This window comes from Rhinoderma darwinii, chromosome 2 (genome assembly GCF_050947455.1).
Source record: "Rhinoderma darwinii isolate aRhiDar2 chromosome 2, aRhiDar2.hap1, whole genome shotgun sequence".
Taxonomy (NCBI): Eukaryota; Metazoa; Chordata; class Amphibia; order Anura; family Rhinodermatidae; genus Rhinoderma; species Rhinoderma darwinii.
The window spans coordinates 58,241,672-58,257,391 of record NC_134688.1 but is presented as its reverse complement, the minus strand read 5'-3'; the positions used below and the strand labels follow the sequence as shown (position 1 = coordinate 58,257,391).

Below are 15,720 nucleotides of genomic sequence, written 5' to 3'. Positions count from 1 at the left end.
GTTATCAGTTTCTTTTCTAATAACTTAGCAATGTCAGACTGAATGGCTTCATCCTGTTTTGGCGATACTGGTAGATGCACACAGGGTATTTGTCCACCCCTACTGTCAAGATAATGGTAAATTATTTCAATCATTAACGGCTCCTATAATCCATCCTGCATGAATTTGTTTTTCACAATTGTCCTAATAGAAATAAAGAGTCTAAATGAAAAAGTTAGAACTTTGCATCTTTAATACGGCATCATATAGAATGTGTATCATCCTATAATTCCCACAAGCCTTCTGCCAGAAGTCTAGGAATACTCAGAAATTAGATACAAAAACAATACAACAGAAAAAACAACCTTACTCAGGAAAAACAAAAATTGCAAACACAAGATTCCCACAGAAAGGGGTGAATGAACTTAAGGAAATATTAACATAATATATTATTCTGCTTTACTGCAACAAACACTGGAGATTTATTGAAGGCTCAGCTTTTCCAATACTAGTAATTGGTCCGGCTGCTGGGCATCAGGCAGCTGTTCTGAAGACTCAGGGGCAGGAGTTTTTGAAGATTTCTTTTGCTTGGTGGACTTCGGCTTATATCCCGAGAGGCGAGAAGCAAGGCTTCTTTTAGGTGGTGGTTGTATTTTCACCTAGAATGAGACAGAATGTTATCTTGTTGACCCAGCAATTCCAAAATAAGTAACTAAGAATATAGGACAGCAGAAGCCTATATAAAAATATAATGGGCTCCAACCATAAAGACTGGAGCACTGAACACCAGTAATAAGTCTCCAGATTTTCAGTCCACCTAACAATTACAGCATTTTTTCTTAGAATTCTGCATGGTTTTGGTTAACCATTCCCCTGGTCAACGGAGCACCATCTCTACAGTCTGCCACTGATTGGTCAGTAGCACTGCAGTAAGGATGTGGTCACTTGTGGAAAGTGTTAAGGTTAACCTTTTATGCATCCATAAAAAAAATTGATGTTTCAGCCCTACAAACTTGGGTAAAAAATAACTTTTCAATTGAACAGGATGTGGTCTGCACACACGATTAAGAAATCGAACAAATGCAGAACAGTAATAATCTGAAACAGAAGTGAAATAGAGGGCAGTTATAAACAGATGTGGCTCTACTGGAGCAACTAATAGGCCAGATCTGAATTATGGATGAATCTGGTGGGGATGTCTGGAAACAGTGTGGTCTATATGCAAACTATATACCTACCTTCCTTTATATGGTTTACGTGTGTATCTGAGCATGGAACCCTGGGAGAAGATTCTAGAGCCCCCTTGTATCATGCACACTACCTGCTCCAATGCCGGAAGTATGAATTGTCATTATGGGTCTTGGTAACAGAGGGTAAGGTCAGCTGTGTATGTAAAATACTGGCATGAGGAACGAATTTTCCATGATACACTCCATGGTTTATCTAATAGGCTGAAGGTTGCTTAACACGTTCCTGTAGCAACTGGGAGGGGGGGGGGGATATGTTAATTTTGGACCAATTGGCTCTCCTAAAAGTTTGGTTTTAGGAGGGTACTCAGCTATTGCACAAGTATTTAGGCCATGGGTCAGCAACCTTTGGTACTCCAGCTGTTGTAAAACTTTGGAAGGTCAGACCATGATGGGCGTTGTAGCTCAACAAGCTGGAGTGACAAAGGTTGCTAGCCCCTGAACTAGGCAAAAAACCTCACCAAACCAAATCCAGAAGTTTAAACGCAGTAAGGCTTCGTTCACATCCGTGCTAGGGCTCTGTTCCATCTGAGCTGTCAGAACGGAGCCCTGACAGAAACAGAAACCAAAAGGCTTCCATTTCCATCACCATTGATTTCAATGGTGACGGATCCGGCACCAATAGTTTGTTTGCTGTGCAAGGGTTCCGCCGTTTTGACCAAGTCAATAGCGTAGTCGACTACGCTGTTGATTCCACCAAAACAGAACCCTTGCACAATGGAGACAATCGGAAACAATTGGCACGGATCAGTCACCATTGAAATAAATGGTGATGGAAACCTATGGTTTTAGTTTGTGTCAGTCGGTCACTGTTCTGACGGAAAGCTCTGATGGAACGGGACCCTGGCGCAGATGTGAATTAAGCCTAAACAGGCAACATGTTTGTTAAGGACAATTAGTAATATTGATAATGTGGGACTCCTTGACTAATCACTTAATTGGTGGGAATTTGATCAGCGTTCTATGGTATAAGTGTGAAAAATGTTGTTTGTAAGCTCAAGTTTGTATGTCAAAACACATCTTAGAAATTTATGGCATATCCACTAGATGTGCCATAATGGTCTCATAGATGCGGGTCCAACACCTACCTCTAGAACAGGGCCTAAACCCTGTTCTAACTTGCTTGGCTCCTGTTCCCTCCCGGCCACTCCTAGGTTAGGTGGTCGGAAGTTGCAGAAACCACTGAGCTACAGTGTCTAACTCCTGTAGAGTTATGGAAGCCGCATAGAACGGCTAAGTACGCTGTATCTGTAGCTTCAGAGTTCTGGAAAAACCTTGCCTTGCTACAGTTTCACCAACTCCCATTCACTACTCCAGGAGTTTCTCTCCAGTGTATGGGAATGGACCAGCTGTAAACCGGTCAAGGCTAGTTTGGGCTTCAGGTTGGCCATTTATAGACGGATAATGCACATCAGACTAGATGCAAACATACAATCCCCTTACCATCTTTTTCTTCTCTGGGTTGTGGGTATTAAAATGTCTGTCCAGGCTTTGCTGTAAGAGAAGGTGTTTTTCAGGTCAAGGATTACATGCAGAATACACTGGATGAAGAATTTAACAATTCTAGATTAACACATCCCAAAGATATTGATAGGCTTCATTTCTTTAATGTACACAACCCACTGAGCTTTTCACCGAGAATTTGGTCATTTGGCTCAAATCCGGCAATAAAGCAGCACTTGTAGCAGAAGGGAACGTGGCAGTTTTATAAGAAATTGTGTAAGCACCATAGAAAACAGGTACTGGCATAAGCAATTAAAATGTGTACAACGCTTATGATTGTGTTGGTGCTATATAAAATCGGAAAGTAGTGCCTTCATGAGAACAATTAGGACCTCTCGTATACAATACCTTACCTTCATTGCAAAGGTTTTCCCACAACCTTCATGGTCACAAATAAATGGCCGCATACTCTCATGGAATGAAAGAATATGGTTACGGAGGTTAAATTTTGTAGTGTAAGTCCTGTCGCAGTCCTCACGTGGGCAACAATAGACAACTCTCTCTTCTCTGTGAATTTTCTTGTGATCCTTCAGATTTGATTTTTTCTTGAATGTGCGATTACAGACACTACAGACAACATCTGTAGAGCAAGAGAATGTCAGACATGAAAGGAACCATTTATAGTAGACTAAAGATGTGCATAAGGACCAAATTATATAGTTTACAGAATACTCTAATATGGTATTGTGCCTTTTAGGATTCTAGCTAGGGATAGACAATCTAGCCGAAACACCATTTCCCTGCTTGCAGACATTAAGAGTAGGAACACAGGGGCAGATACACTGTAACAGCTCTTGCACACGACAGAGATCAGGCCGTAAAAAAACGGTCCATGTGTCGGCCAGATTTCCCAGCCCAACCACAGTACAGAAGAACGGGACTCCTGGCAACAGACAATTCTAATGCTAGGAGTCTGCCTCCCCACAGAACTGCTGTTCCATACTGAACAAAATGATAGTGGAACAGCAGCGTTTCCGCTGCAAAAGTCAAAACATGTCTGTTCCGGCATGGAATACGATGGGTAAAACCAGCGACAGAAGAGCAGCGATTCTGCAGCATAAATTGACAAATAAAATACCATAGGTCAGTTTGTGAACTTTTAGCAGATTTTTCCACTGTGTGGATGAGATTTGTTCAATTCTCATCCACACTGCTACCGTACTAGGCTGCAAATTTTTCTGGAATGAAATAAATTGCAGAAAATCCACAGTATCTGCTGTGTTCCTACCCTAAAAATAGTTAGACAAAACAGACACCTATGACTAGTGCAGGTGCAGACAAAAAAAAAATATTCTGTGCCATGCTCAACCCTCCAGCCCTGCGCTAGGCATGAGAACTACTTTTGCTCCAGTGTTCCTTTAAAAAGAACACAAGCCAGTTACTTGCCAATGGCTAATTACCTGAACTACCTGACTCCAATTGAGTTTGTTAATTGGCATATACCACTTTCACAGCAGACCAAGCATATGCACATCTTGCTGGGATAAAAACAGACATGAATGCCATGCCAATGCCAGCTGGCTGTGTACCAAGGAGTGTAACTAGGCATGCCCAACTTTAATGGGGTTGGTCAGCACTTTCAATTGATTGCTAATCCTTGGTAGAAGCCACCAATGTATGATTGGTAGATGTGCTAGGGCTTGGACCCGATCAGCAGAACGGCAGCCCCTTCATGGTCTATTGCAAGCAGTAAGGCAAGACTGAAGGTTGTAGAGGCTTTTGGGTGTAAGTCTCTCCCGAAAATTACAACTCAATTTGAATAGATTTTAAAAATGGTCATCTGCCGTTGTATACCCTCAGTGATCAGATTTAGAATATTCTAAATATATACCATGTCTCTGATCACATCTTTAGTGTCCCTTTAAAGTGGTAAATGATAGACAAATTCTAGAGCTTACCCGGGTGAACAACTGCAGCGTGCTTAATGTACTCCGACCAGGTCTTCCCCACAAACGTACAAGCACTTTCTTTTTTGCATGGATACCCTGCAGAAGATAAATCTATAAGAACCTAAACCAATGTACTCAGACAATACAACTCAGTGTAAGCATTTTAAGGCTTAAAGAGGCTCTGTCACCACATTATAAGTGGCCTATATTGTAAATAATGTGATCTGCGCTGTAATGTAGATTACAGCAGTGTTTTTTTTATTTCGAAAAACCTATCATTTTAGATGGAATTATGACCTAGATTAGCTTTATGCTAATGACTTTTAGACAACTAAAGTATAAAGCAGAGTACACTTTTACACCCACAATGTGCCCCTTACGGGACAAGTTTACCATTGCATGCCTGTACAAGAGGATACGCAGCCCTCTGTTGGGGGTATACGCTGGGAGCTTTTCCTGACTTATAGGTTAAATGAGGACAATACTGTGATGTGAACCAATTTAATTTGAGGAGGAAACCAGCAAGCATATACAATGTCTGGTTATCTTATTAACTAGGCCAGAAACAACCTACCCTTTTGTTGACTGACTAACTTTCCTAAAGAGTTCAGAGGGCCACAAGATGCTTCAAAGTAGAAACTAGCACAAATAAAGGAACATGCCAGGAGACAATCTTTAAATTGAGTCTATTAAGGACATGAAACCAGCCATCCTCCCATAACAGGGGTCCACAACCTTTGGCACTGGTGAGAAACCGCAACTCCCAGCATGGCCTGACTGCCAAAGGCTTTAAAACATACAGGGGACGGATCCTCCAGCTCACCGTTTATAGACTCCTGTTCAGACAGTGCCCTGATCTCCGCACGGCCAGCGGTCAACAGCAAAAAAAAAAAAAAAAACTACTATGATCCAGCGCTCGTGCATAAACAAAAAGGAATCACGGTTCCAATTTTATTGTATAACAAATTTTAAAATTGTAGATCAAAGTGCAGAAGGGTGAATTGCATTTGTAGTTCGCCAAATGCGATTCACCTTTTTGCACTGTGATCTACAATTTTAAAGTTTGTTACACAATAAAATTGGAACGGATTCCTTTTATTTATGCACGAGCGCTGGATCAGTCTATTTTCAGCCAAAGGCTTTATTAATCCAGCTAAAAGCAGCCAGGGCATGCTGGGAATTGTAGTTTCAAAACAGCTGAAGTGCCAAAAGTTGCAGACCCCTGATCTATAGTAAAGACTCCAAAAAGGTGCTTGCGTAGGTCTTCATGAGGGCAACGCTGGTGGGAGAATAGAAAGATACCTGCATGAACTTTTTCATGGCGTTTAAGTCTTGAAGGTGAAGAGTAGCTTTTATCACATCCTTCATGAGCGCATCTAAAAATATAAAACAAGAAAAAAAAAAAATTAAACAACCAGTTTTCTTGATGTTCAACACAAGACTAATAAAGCCCATTGACATTAGAACCACCTATATATTTGACTAACTACTACAAGACTTCCAGTACAGTTAAGGGCATCCTCACACTGCATCTATAGAGAATGGAGGTCATCTGACGCCATCCCGTGTGGCTAGGTGGCCACCGTCTCCTGAGAGGTGCACATGCGCGCAGCTCTATTCTTTTCAATGGGAGTTATGGAAACAGCCACTTGCTCAGCTGTTTAATTCCACCCAATAAACTAAAGCCATTCAGCTGTTTTAGTTATCCATTCATGGGAAAGCTGGAGCTAAATAAATGGGGCTGTGACAGCAACCTCAAGTCATTCTGTGGCTTTTCCAGACCTCGTTGCAGGGCAGATTTGTCAGTCAGTAGTCTTGGAAAGATTTAGAGCACAAATATACTGCGTCATCTTCGCCGCTCAGAAACTAACGTCACCAAGAAATGAACATTTAGGCTAGGGTTACATAGCAAATTTGGCCGCAACACAGGTCCAACGGCCAAAGATCGCCGTGTGCATCGCACGTAATGATAATCAGTGTGGGAGCGTTGAGACCGGCAGATTGCAGCGACTCAACGGTCGCAAGAAATGAAGCAGGTTTGGATTTCTTGTGACGGTCAGGTCGTGGCAACCATTGGATTGCAATGCGGCCACATTAACTTTCATTACGTGCGATGTACACAGCGATATTGGTCTGTGGTGGGCAGAGTCGGCGCATAGCCCTAGCCTTATTAAAGAGAAGACTATTCACAAGTAATTGCTTTTATCTTTAGGTCACAATGTTTTAGCTGCAGTGTCTGGCAGTCTGTGGCACAGCCACTTACTTGAAAGGATGCTGGTTTGTATGGATATACTGATGAATTTTTAGCTGGTTATGTTTCCTGAACTGTTGGCCGCAGTCTGCAAAATAACACTGAAAAAAGAAAATACAACAAACCATGACATCCTATAGAGAAAAAGAAAGTCTACGACGCTTAAACATTTTTTTTTACAGCCTTACATTTAATAAAATGAAAAAAGTCAAACATAAATCATTCCCATTAATGTGAAGCAAGATACAGTCATCGTACCACATAGACCCGAGTTGGAGCCGTATGAGCCCTTTTGAAGTGTAGCCTCATGTTGGTCGCCGTGGTAAACGCCAAGTTGCAATTTTCTGCTTCACACCTGGAAGTAGACAAAATTAATAGCTTTGAGAAATCACGTGCTTAACCCCTTAGTGATCAGCCTATTTTTGACCTTAATGACCAAGCTTTTTTTTTACTTTTTCCCATCGTCTCATTTAAAGAGCTAGAACTTATTTATTTTTGCGTCGACATTGCTGTATAAGGTCTTGTTTTTTGCGGGACAAGTTGTAATTTTTAATAGCACCATTTTGGGGTACATAGAATTTGTTTATTAAGTTAACTTTTTTTGGGGGGGAAAGAAAAACAGCAATTTTGCCACACTTTTTTGTGTCCTAAATTTACGCCGTTTACCGTGTGGTTTAAACAGAATAACTTTATTCAGTGGGTTGTTGCGATTGCGATAGAGGCTACAGTTGATTCTGCAGCAGCATCGGCGTTTGCAGGTAAGTCGATGTAGCCTCTGTCGCCGATGTGTCCTCGCTCGTCCGACACGATGCAGGACGTGACGTCACAGCGTGATCTCTCGAGGACACGCTGTGTGTCTGAACTGCCAGAAGCTGGGTGTTAACGAAAAGTGGATGATGGTGATTCGTCAGCATCATACACTTCTATTCACAACGCCCAGCTAGTAAAACAAGTAAAAACGCCCCGATGTACACACACAAAACACGCCCAGTTGTACTTAACCCCTTCCCTCTTTGGCCACTTTTGACCTTCCTGACAGAGCCTCATTTTTCAAATCTGACATGTTTCAAATTATGTGGTAATAACTCCGGAATGCTTTTACCTATCCATGCGATTCTGAGATTGTTTTCTCGTGACACATTGGACTTTATGTTACTGGCAAAATTTGCCCGATACATTCAGTATTTAATTGGGAAAAACACCAAAATTTAGCGAAAAATTGCAAAAATTAGCATTTTTCTCAATTTAAATGTATCTGCTTGTAAGACAGGCAGTTATACCACACAAAAATGTTGCTAACTAACATCCCCCATATGTCTACTTTATATTGGCATCGTATTTTGATCATCATTTTATTTTTCTAGGACGTTACAAGGCTTAGAACTTTAGCAGCAATTTCTCACATTTTCAAGAAAATTTCAAAATGCTATTTTTACAGGGGGCAGTTCAGTTGTGAAGTGGCTTTGAGGTCCTTAGATATTAGAAACCCCCAATAAGTCACCCCATTTTAAAAACTGCACCCATCAAAGTATTCAAAACAGCATTTAGAAAGTTTCTTAACCCTTTAGACATTGCGCAGGAATTAAGGCAAAGTAGAGGTGAAATTTACAAAGTTCATTATTTTTTTCCAGAAATTCATTTTAAATCCATTTTTTTTGTACCACAGAAGGTTTTACCAGAGAAATGCAACTCAATATTTATTGCCCAGGTTCTGCAGTTTTAGGAAATATTCCACATATGGCCCTAGTGTGCTACTGGACTGAAACACCGGCCTCCGAAGCAAAGGAGCACCTGGTGGATTTTGGGCCTCCTTTTTATTAGAATATATTTTAGGCACCATGTCAGCTTTGAACAGGTCTAGTGGAACTAAAACAGTGGAAACCCCCCAACAAGTGACTCCATTTTGGAAACTATACCCCTCGAGGAATTTATCTAGGGGTGTAGCAAGCATTTTGACCGGCCAGTTTTTTTGCAAAAATTTTTGGAACTAGGTCATGAAAATGAAAATCTACATTTATTCAAATAAAATGTAGGTTTAGCTAATTTTTTTTCATTTCCACAAGGACTAAAGGAGAAAAAGCACCATAAAATTTGTAAAGAAATTTCTCCAGAGTAAAACAATACCCCACATGTGGTAATAAACGGCTGTTTGGACATATGGTGGGGCTGAGAAGGGAAAGAGCACCATTTGGCTTTTGGAACTCAAATTTAGCAGGAATGGTTTGTGGAGGCCATGTCGCATTTGCAAAGCTCCTGAGGGGACAAAACAGTGGAAACCCCCAACAAGTGACCCCATTTTGGAAACTACACCCCATGAGGAAATTATCTAGGGGTGTAGCAAGCATTTTGACCAGCCAGTTTTTTTACAGAACTTATTGTAAGTAGGCCGTAAAAATGAAAATCTACATTTTTTCAAAGAAAATGTAGGTTTAGGTATTTTTTTTTTCATTTCCACAAGGACTGAAGGAGAAAAAGCACTGCAAAATTTGTAAAGCAACTTCTCCCGAGTAAAAAAATACCCCACATGTGGTCACAAACATCTGTTTGGACACATGGTAGGGCTCAGAATGAAAGGAGCACCATTTGGATTGTGGAATGGTTTCTGGGTGTCATGTCATATTTGCTGAGCCCCTGTAGTACTAGTACAGTGGAAACACCCCAAAAGTGACTCCATTTGGGAAACTGCACCCCCTGAGGAATCATCTACGGGTATAGTGAAAATTTTGATCCCAAAGGTTTTTTGCCGAATTAGAATTAAGCCATGAAAATGAAAAATAATTTTTTTTTCCAACAAGATGTAGTTTTAGATACACATTTTTCATTTTTGCAAGGAATAGAGAAGAAAAAGCACCCCAACATTTGTAAAGTAATTTCTCCCGAGTACGGTAACACCCCATATGTGGTTATAATCAGCTGTTTACGTATATGGGAGCATTCAGAAGAAAAGGAACGGTATTTATCTTTTGGAGCGTAGATTTTTCTGGAATGGTTTGCGGTCGCCATGTTGCATTTGCAAAACCCCTGATGTACCAAACAAAAGTGACCCCGTTTTAGAAACGACACCCCTAAAGGCATTTATCAAGGGGTGTAGTGAGAATTTAGACTCCACAGGTGTTTTTCAGAAATGAATACGCAGTGGATGGTGCAAAGTGAAAAATGCAATTTCTCCACTGATCTGCCCATTCACCGCACAAGATGTTGTGCCCCTAGAGAATCTTACCCCATAAATTGTTAAGCGGGTTCTCCCGGGTATGGTAATGCCTTACTTGTGGCCATAAATTGCTGTTTGGGCACATTGTAGGGCTAAGAAGGGAAAGACCGCCATTTGGAGCATGGATTTTGCTTGGTAATAGTTCTGTTTGGGGTTTTGCTGGTATTTCAGTTTATAATGTGGTGGCATATGTAATCTGTGCGGAGAACATCAGGGCATAATAAGAGGGTATAATAATGGGGTAAATAATACAATTATCCATAGATGTGTGTTACGATGTGAAGCGATCCGTTATGCACAGGCCGGTGTCACACTGATAAACGCTTTTCTTTCTTATCCCCCTTTTGTAACACTCTGCACCTTTTGGGGACTTTTTCTCCTTTGTAGTTTGGGAAATATTGCTGGGAAAGTTTTCCGCTGGTATAATACGGGCACCCTCGCTTCCAGGGGATGTGCTATGTCCCTTATCTTCCTAGTTCCTCAATACTGTGGCCCTGAAACTGAAGGAATGTTCCCCACCGGCCTGCGCATTGAGATGTTTTTCATCACCGCATTACTAGTGCCATAACTTTTTTGTTTTTCAGTTGATTAAGCGGTGTGCGGGCTTGTTTTTTGCGAGACGGGCTGTAGATTTTATTGGTACCATTTTAGAACACATACGACTTTTTGATCACTTTTTATTTCATTTTTTGGTAAAGGAAATTACCAAAAACAAGCAATTCTGGAATAGTTGTTTATTGGTTTTTTTCGGCATCCACAGTGCGCCCTAAATTACATGTTAGCTTTATTCTGCGGGTCGATACGATTACGGCGATACCAAATTTATATAGTTTTTTTTATGTATTGCAGCTTTTGCACAATAAAATCACTTTTTTTATAAAATCATTTGTTTTCTGTGTCGACATTCTAAGACCCATAACTTTTTTATTTTTGCGTGCACAAAGCGGTGTCAGGGATTATTTTTTGCGGCACGGATTGTCGTTTTTTATTAGTACTATTTTGGAGTAAATGTGACTTTTTGATCACTTTTTATAGCATTTTTTGGAAGGAGATGTGACCTAAAAACAAAGATTCTGGCGTTGTTTTTCATGTTTTTTTTTTTACGGCGTTCACCGTGCGGGATAAATTACATAATTGTTTTGTAGTTTGGGTCGTTACGTACGCGGCGATACCAATTATGTATAGTTTTTTTTATTTTTACGGTTTTTCCCATAATAAAAGACTTACTATGGGAAAAAAGTCAGTTTAGCTTTATTTTTATTTGAAATGTGTGTGTTTTTATTGTTTTACCACATTTTTATTAACTTTTTTTTACTTTTTTTTACTTGTCCCACTAGGGGACATGAGGGCCTGATGCCCCGATCGCTACTCTAATACACTGCACTACATATGTAGTGCAGTGTATTAGCGCTGTCAGTTATTCACTGACAGCAAGCCTATAAGGACACGCCGCAGGCGGGTCCTCATCGGCTCCCGTACAAGGCAGACTCGGACGCCATTTTCTGGCGTCCGATTGCCACAGCAACCCAGCGATTGCATCACTGGGTTGAGCGCAGCATCTGAGCGCGGCATCTGAGGGGTTAATCTGCCGGATCGGAGAATAGCTCCGGTCCTGGCAGTTACAGGAGGGTGCCAGCTCTATAATACAGCTGTCACACCGCGGTGATGGTGCCGGCTCTGCTCCTGAGCCCGCACCATCACTGCGCCGTACATATACGGCGCTTTGCGGGAAGCACCTCCCGACAGCGCCGTATATATACGGCGGATGTCGGGAAGGGGTTAAAGAGACTGTCACCAGATTTTGCAACCCCTATCTGCTATTGCAGCAGATCGGCACTGCAATGTAGGTTACAGTAACGTTTTTATTTTTAAAAAACGAGCATTTTTGGCCAAGTTATGACCATTTTTATATTTATGTAAATGAGGCTTGCAAAAGTACAACTGGGCGTGTATTATGTGCGTACATCGGGGCGTTTTTACTACTTTTACTAGCTGGGCGTTCTGAAGAGAAGTATCATCCACTTCTCTTCAGAACGCCCAGCTTCTGGCAGTGCAGACTCAGCGTGTTCGAGAGATCACGCTGTGACGTCACTCACTTCCTGCCCCAGGTCCTGCATCGTGTCGGACGAGCGAAGACACATCGGCACCAGAGGCTACAGTTGATTCTGCAGCAGCATCGGCGTTTGCAGGTAAGTCCATGTAACTACTTACCTGCAAACGCTGATGCTGCTGCAGAATCAACTGTAGCCTCTGGTGCCGATGTGTCCTCGCTCGTCCGACACGATGCAGGACCTGTGAGTGATCTCTCGAGAACACGGCTGTGTCTGCACTGCCAGAAGCTGGGTGTTAACGAAGAGAAGTGGCTGATGCTGATTCGTCAGCATCATACACTCCCATTCAACGCCCAGCTAGTAAAAGTAGTAAACACGCCCCGATGTACACACATAATACACGCCCAGTTGGACTTTTGCAAGCCTCATTTGCATAAACATAAAAATGGTCATAACTTGGCCAAAAATGCTTGTTTTTTAAAAATAAAAACGTTACTGTAATCTACATTGCAGCGCCGATCTGCTGCAATACGAGATAGGGGTTTGAAAATCTGGTGACAGCCTCTAAGTGTTGAATTTCCTGCAGCGCCACCACAGGTGAAATTAAGCATTACACTGTGCTCATTCACATCAATGGAGTGTCAGGACAGGCCCTCCAGAAAGATATTTGTAGCTGCTCTCCACACTGACAACAATGAACTCCCTCTATTAACTCAGAATTCCCTATTTAGGTGTATGAAAACTGGACTACCCCATTAAGTAGCTGAAGTGTACTTACTTGTAAGGTTTCTCCCCAGTGTGAGTCAGAATATGGCGATTCAGGTGAAACAAAGTTGTGAAGCCTTTATCACAGCCTTCATATTTGCAAGGAAAAGGTCTCTGAAGAAGAAAAAAAAAAAAAAAAAAAAAAGCATGATTTTTTTATTTTATTATTAATCTGCTTTAAAAGGGAACCTTTCACCTCCCCATACATGTGCAGCATGTAATGGGGAGGGCTGAACAAACCCTGGGACACTTTACATTTGTTTTTCTACCTCCCTCTGTTATTTAGATATCGGTGCTGTTATATTTGGCGCCCGATATTTAAATAACCCCCTGAACACTCAATGGGGCGGCCCCGTGTACTGGCAAGGGGGCGTTACTATGGCTGTGACACTGTCCAATCAGATACAGTGCCAGAGCAAGAGCGAGGAGAGAGTGCGATTGCAGTCTTTTCCCCCGAACTGGCAAGGGGTCGTGTCACTGCTACGGACAGTGTAAGAGCTGGGGAGCGCTTTAACTGTCCGTAGCAGAGACACCCCCTTGCCAGTTCGGCAGAAGACTAATCTTGAAAGCTGGAGAGAGCATGTGCGCTCTCCCCCTCTTGCTGTGGCACTGTCCGTATCCGATTGGACAGTGTCACAGCCATAGTAACACGCCCCCTTGCCAGTACACGCCCCGTTGACTGTTCAAGGGGTTATTTAAATATTGGGCGCCAAATAGAATAGCACCGATATCTAAACAGCAGGAGGTAGGGAAAAAAAATAAAAATTTAAAGTGCCCCAGGGTTTGTGCAGCCCATGTATGGGGAGGTGAATGGTTCTCTTTAAGAAGGAAACCTCTGTATAAAGTCAGTCACAGTATATTATAACTGACAAGGTGCTGTACGATAGCTTCATACAACATGGATGTCACAACCAAGGCCACTGCAACACCACTGCCCACCCCAAGACCCCACACATAGCCAGTCTGTTGGGACCCCTAACAATCAGATGCCATCTGTGGGGGAAACCCAGCAGGTATTTAAAGGGGTTGTCCGGTTTCAGCAAATTGTTATTTTTTGTATTCCTTACGGTCAGCAAGATCTCTGCTTGTTGTCAAACAGTAGGAACATTTATTGCTTACTTCCACTTGATAAACCGCTGTCCAAGGTCACGTGATGGACACGCGGGCTGGGAGCGCTAGAAGACACAGCTCTGATACACATACTGTAACTAACAAGTCATGCACCTGTGTGTCCATCACATGACCATGGACAGATTACCACCCTCTGGAAGTAAACAATGAATATTCCTTCTGAACAACAAGTAGAGATCTTGAAAAAGCATCAGGAATACCAAAAGTATACTGGAAAATGTTAAAACTTAATTAGAAAAAATATATGTTTGCTTCAGTCTGCTACTTTCATTTTAGGACAGCACCACCACAGGTGAAGTGAAGCATTACACTGCCCAATATGATAAAAGGGCAAGGAAAAAGACCACCACAGTATATATAAAATTGGGTTTTTATAAGACAGGTGATACAAGTTCTTGGTAAACCCTGTACTTCCATATTAAAACAGCAACACTTTATTAGATACATTTTTGCAAGTGGCTTCCCAAATCTGTCACATACCCGCCAGGGCGGCCATAAATCAGACACACAACCAGCCACCCCCTACATTCTTCTCAAGATGGGTAAAGGTACCAGCCGCCACTATACATGAGTGATGGACAGGTCATTACAACGGGTATAGCCTATAAACTACCCCACATAGTAACTAACACGTGCCCTGCTGTCAGAACCCAAGATAGAAGAGAAGCTGCGGGCATGTCCGGACACGTGCCAATACTAATGTAGTAACCAAACTCCATAAACAATGCCGGAGGCGGGACGACCACTACTGTAGCCAGGAATGAGCAGCGCCAGGCTGACGACACGTGATCGCCTCTGCCCAAACAGTAAACTAAATGAGCCGGTCATCCCATACACCCGGCTAGCATCTTTACGACCCCTCAGTGCCAGAAAGCGAGGCCATGTGTCTCACCTCCCCCGTGTGTTTGCACAGATGGGACAGCAGCTTCCAGTTCTTGTTGTACGTGGCATTACAGTCCGGGAAAGAGCAGATAAAGCGCTTATACACGACCGGCGGCGCCTTCTCTCCCATCGTTCCACGGTCGATCGGCTCCTGTAGCGCAAACGGATTGCACCACGAAGCAACGGACGCCGCCATTGCTGGACTTTCTCTAACAGGACCGTACCATCAGCCCACTTCCTGCATGGGGGAGGACTATTCGCATTAAAGTTACAATTAGCTGACCAGATAGAATAGCTTAACATCGTGATTTACTACATTATTTCCTATGACGGTTTGTTGGTGTTTTATATTATTTCCACTGTATTCATTGTTTCTAGGCTCTCGCACGGTTCTGTTATCCCCTCTACAGATCTCGAATGGTTCGTGCTCTCACATCACGTGGGTGGCTTTCAAGTCGATGTGCGCCATATTTGTAAAGGGCAGATGAACAGTAGATGCAGAGTCTCAAAAGAAAATTCTTATATATTACATAAAACGTTACCTTCAGTTATTCTTAATATTGTTAAATCATTTTTGAAAAAAATAAAAAAAATTCAGCGTTTTCGGTCTGGCAAAGGCCAGATCTGTGGTTTCCAACCTGTGGCTCTCAAGATGTAGCAGAAAACTTCAGGCATCTCTGACAGCCACAACTTTCTGACAGCCACAACTTTCTGACAGCCAGGGCATGCTGAGAGTTATAGTTTTTCATCCTCTACAGATCTGCATGTTGGAGGCCAATGGGTTAGCCTCCATAGGGCAATGGGCGAAAGA

At 42.2% G+C, this 15,720-nt stretch overlaps 1 protein-coding gene across 1 annotated transcript; it reads right to left on the bottom strand.

The window, feature by feature from the left end:
* Window positions 1-214: 214 nt before the first annotated feature.
* On the bottom strand, window positions 215-15,140 carry GTF3A (general transcription factor IIIA). Its single transcript, XM_075851669.1, has 9 exons — window positions 14,920-15,140; window positions 12,910-13,010; window positions 7,128-7,224; window positions 6,882-6,970; window positions 5,921-5,994; window positions 4,628-4,714; window positions 3,083-3,309; window positions 2,670-2,720; window positions 215-638 (listed from the first exon to the last, which is right to left on the bottom strand). The coding sequence occupies exons 1-9, from the start codon at window positions 15,103-15,105 to the stop codon at window positions 462-464; spliced, it is 1,089 nt and encodes a 362-aa protein (XP_075707784.1). The 5' UTR covers window positions 15,106-15,140; the 3' UTR covers window positions 215-461.
* Window positions 15,141-15,720: the final 580 nt, after the last annotated feature.

Bases quoted from the DNA above. Each gene is read 5' to 3' on its own strand.
- GTF3A (XM_075851669.1), bottom strand. From the start codon at position 15,105: ATGGCGGCGTCCGTTGCTTCGTGGTGCAATCCGTTTGCGCTACAGGAG. The intron at 4,715-5,920 runs GTATCTTTCTAT...TATCTTCTGCAG, and splicing joins CCATGAAAAAGTTCATGCAG to GGTATCCATGCAAAAAAGAA. The intron at 639-2,669 runs GTAAGGGGATTG...GTCTCATTCTAG, and splicing joins ACCCAGAGAAGAAAAAGATG to GTGAAAATACAACCACCACC.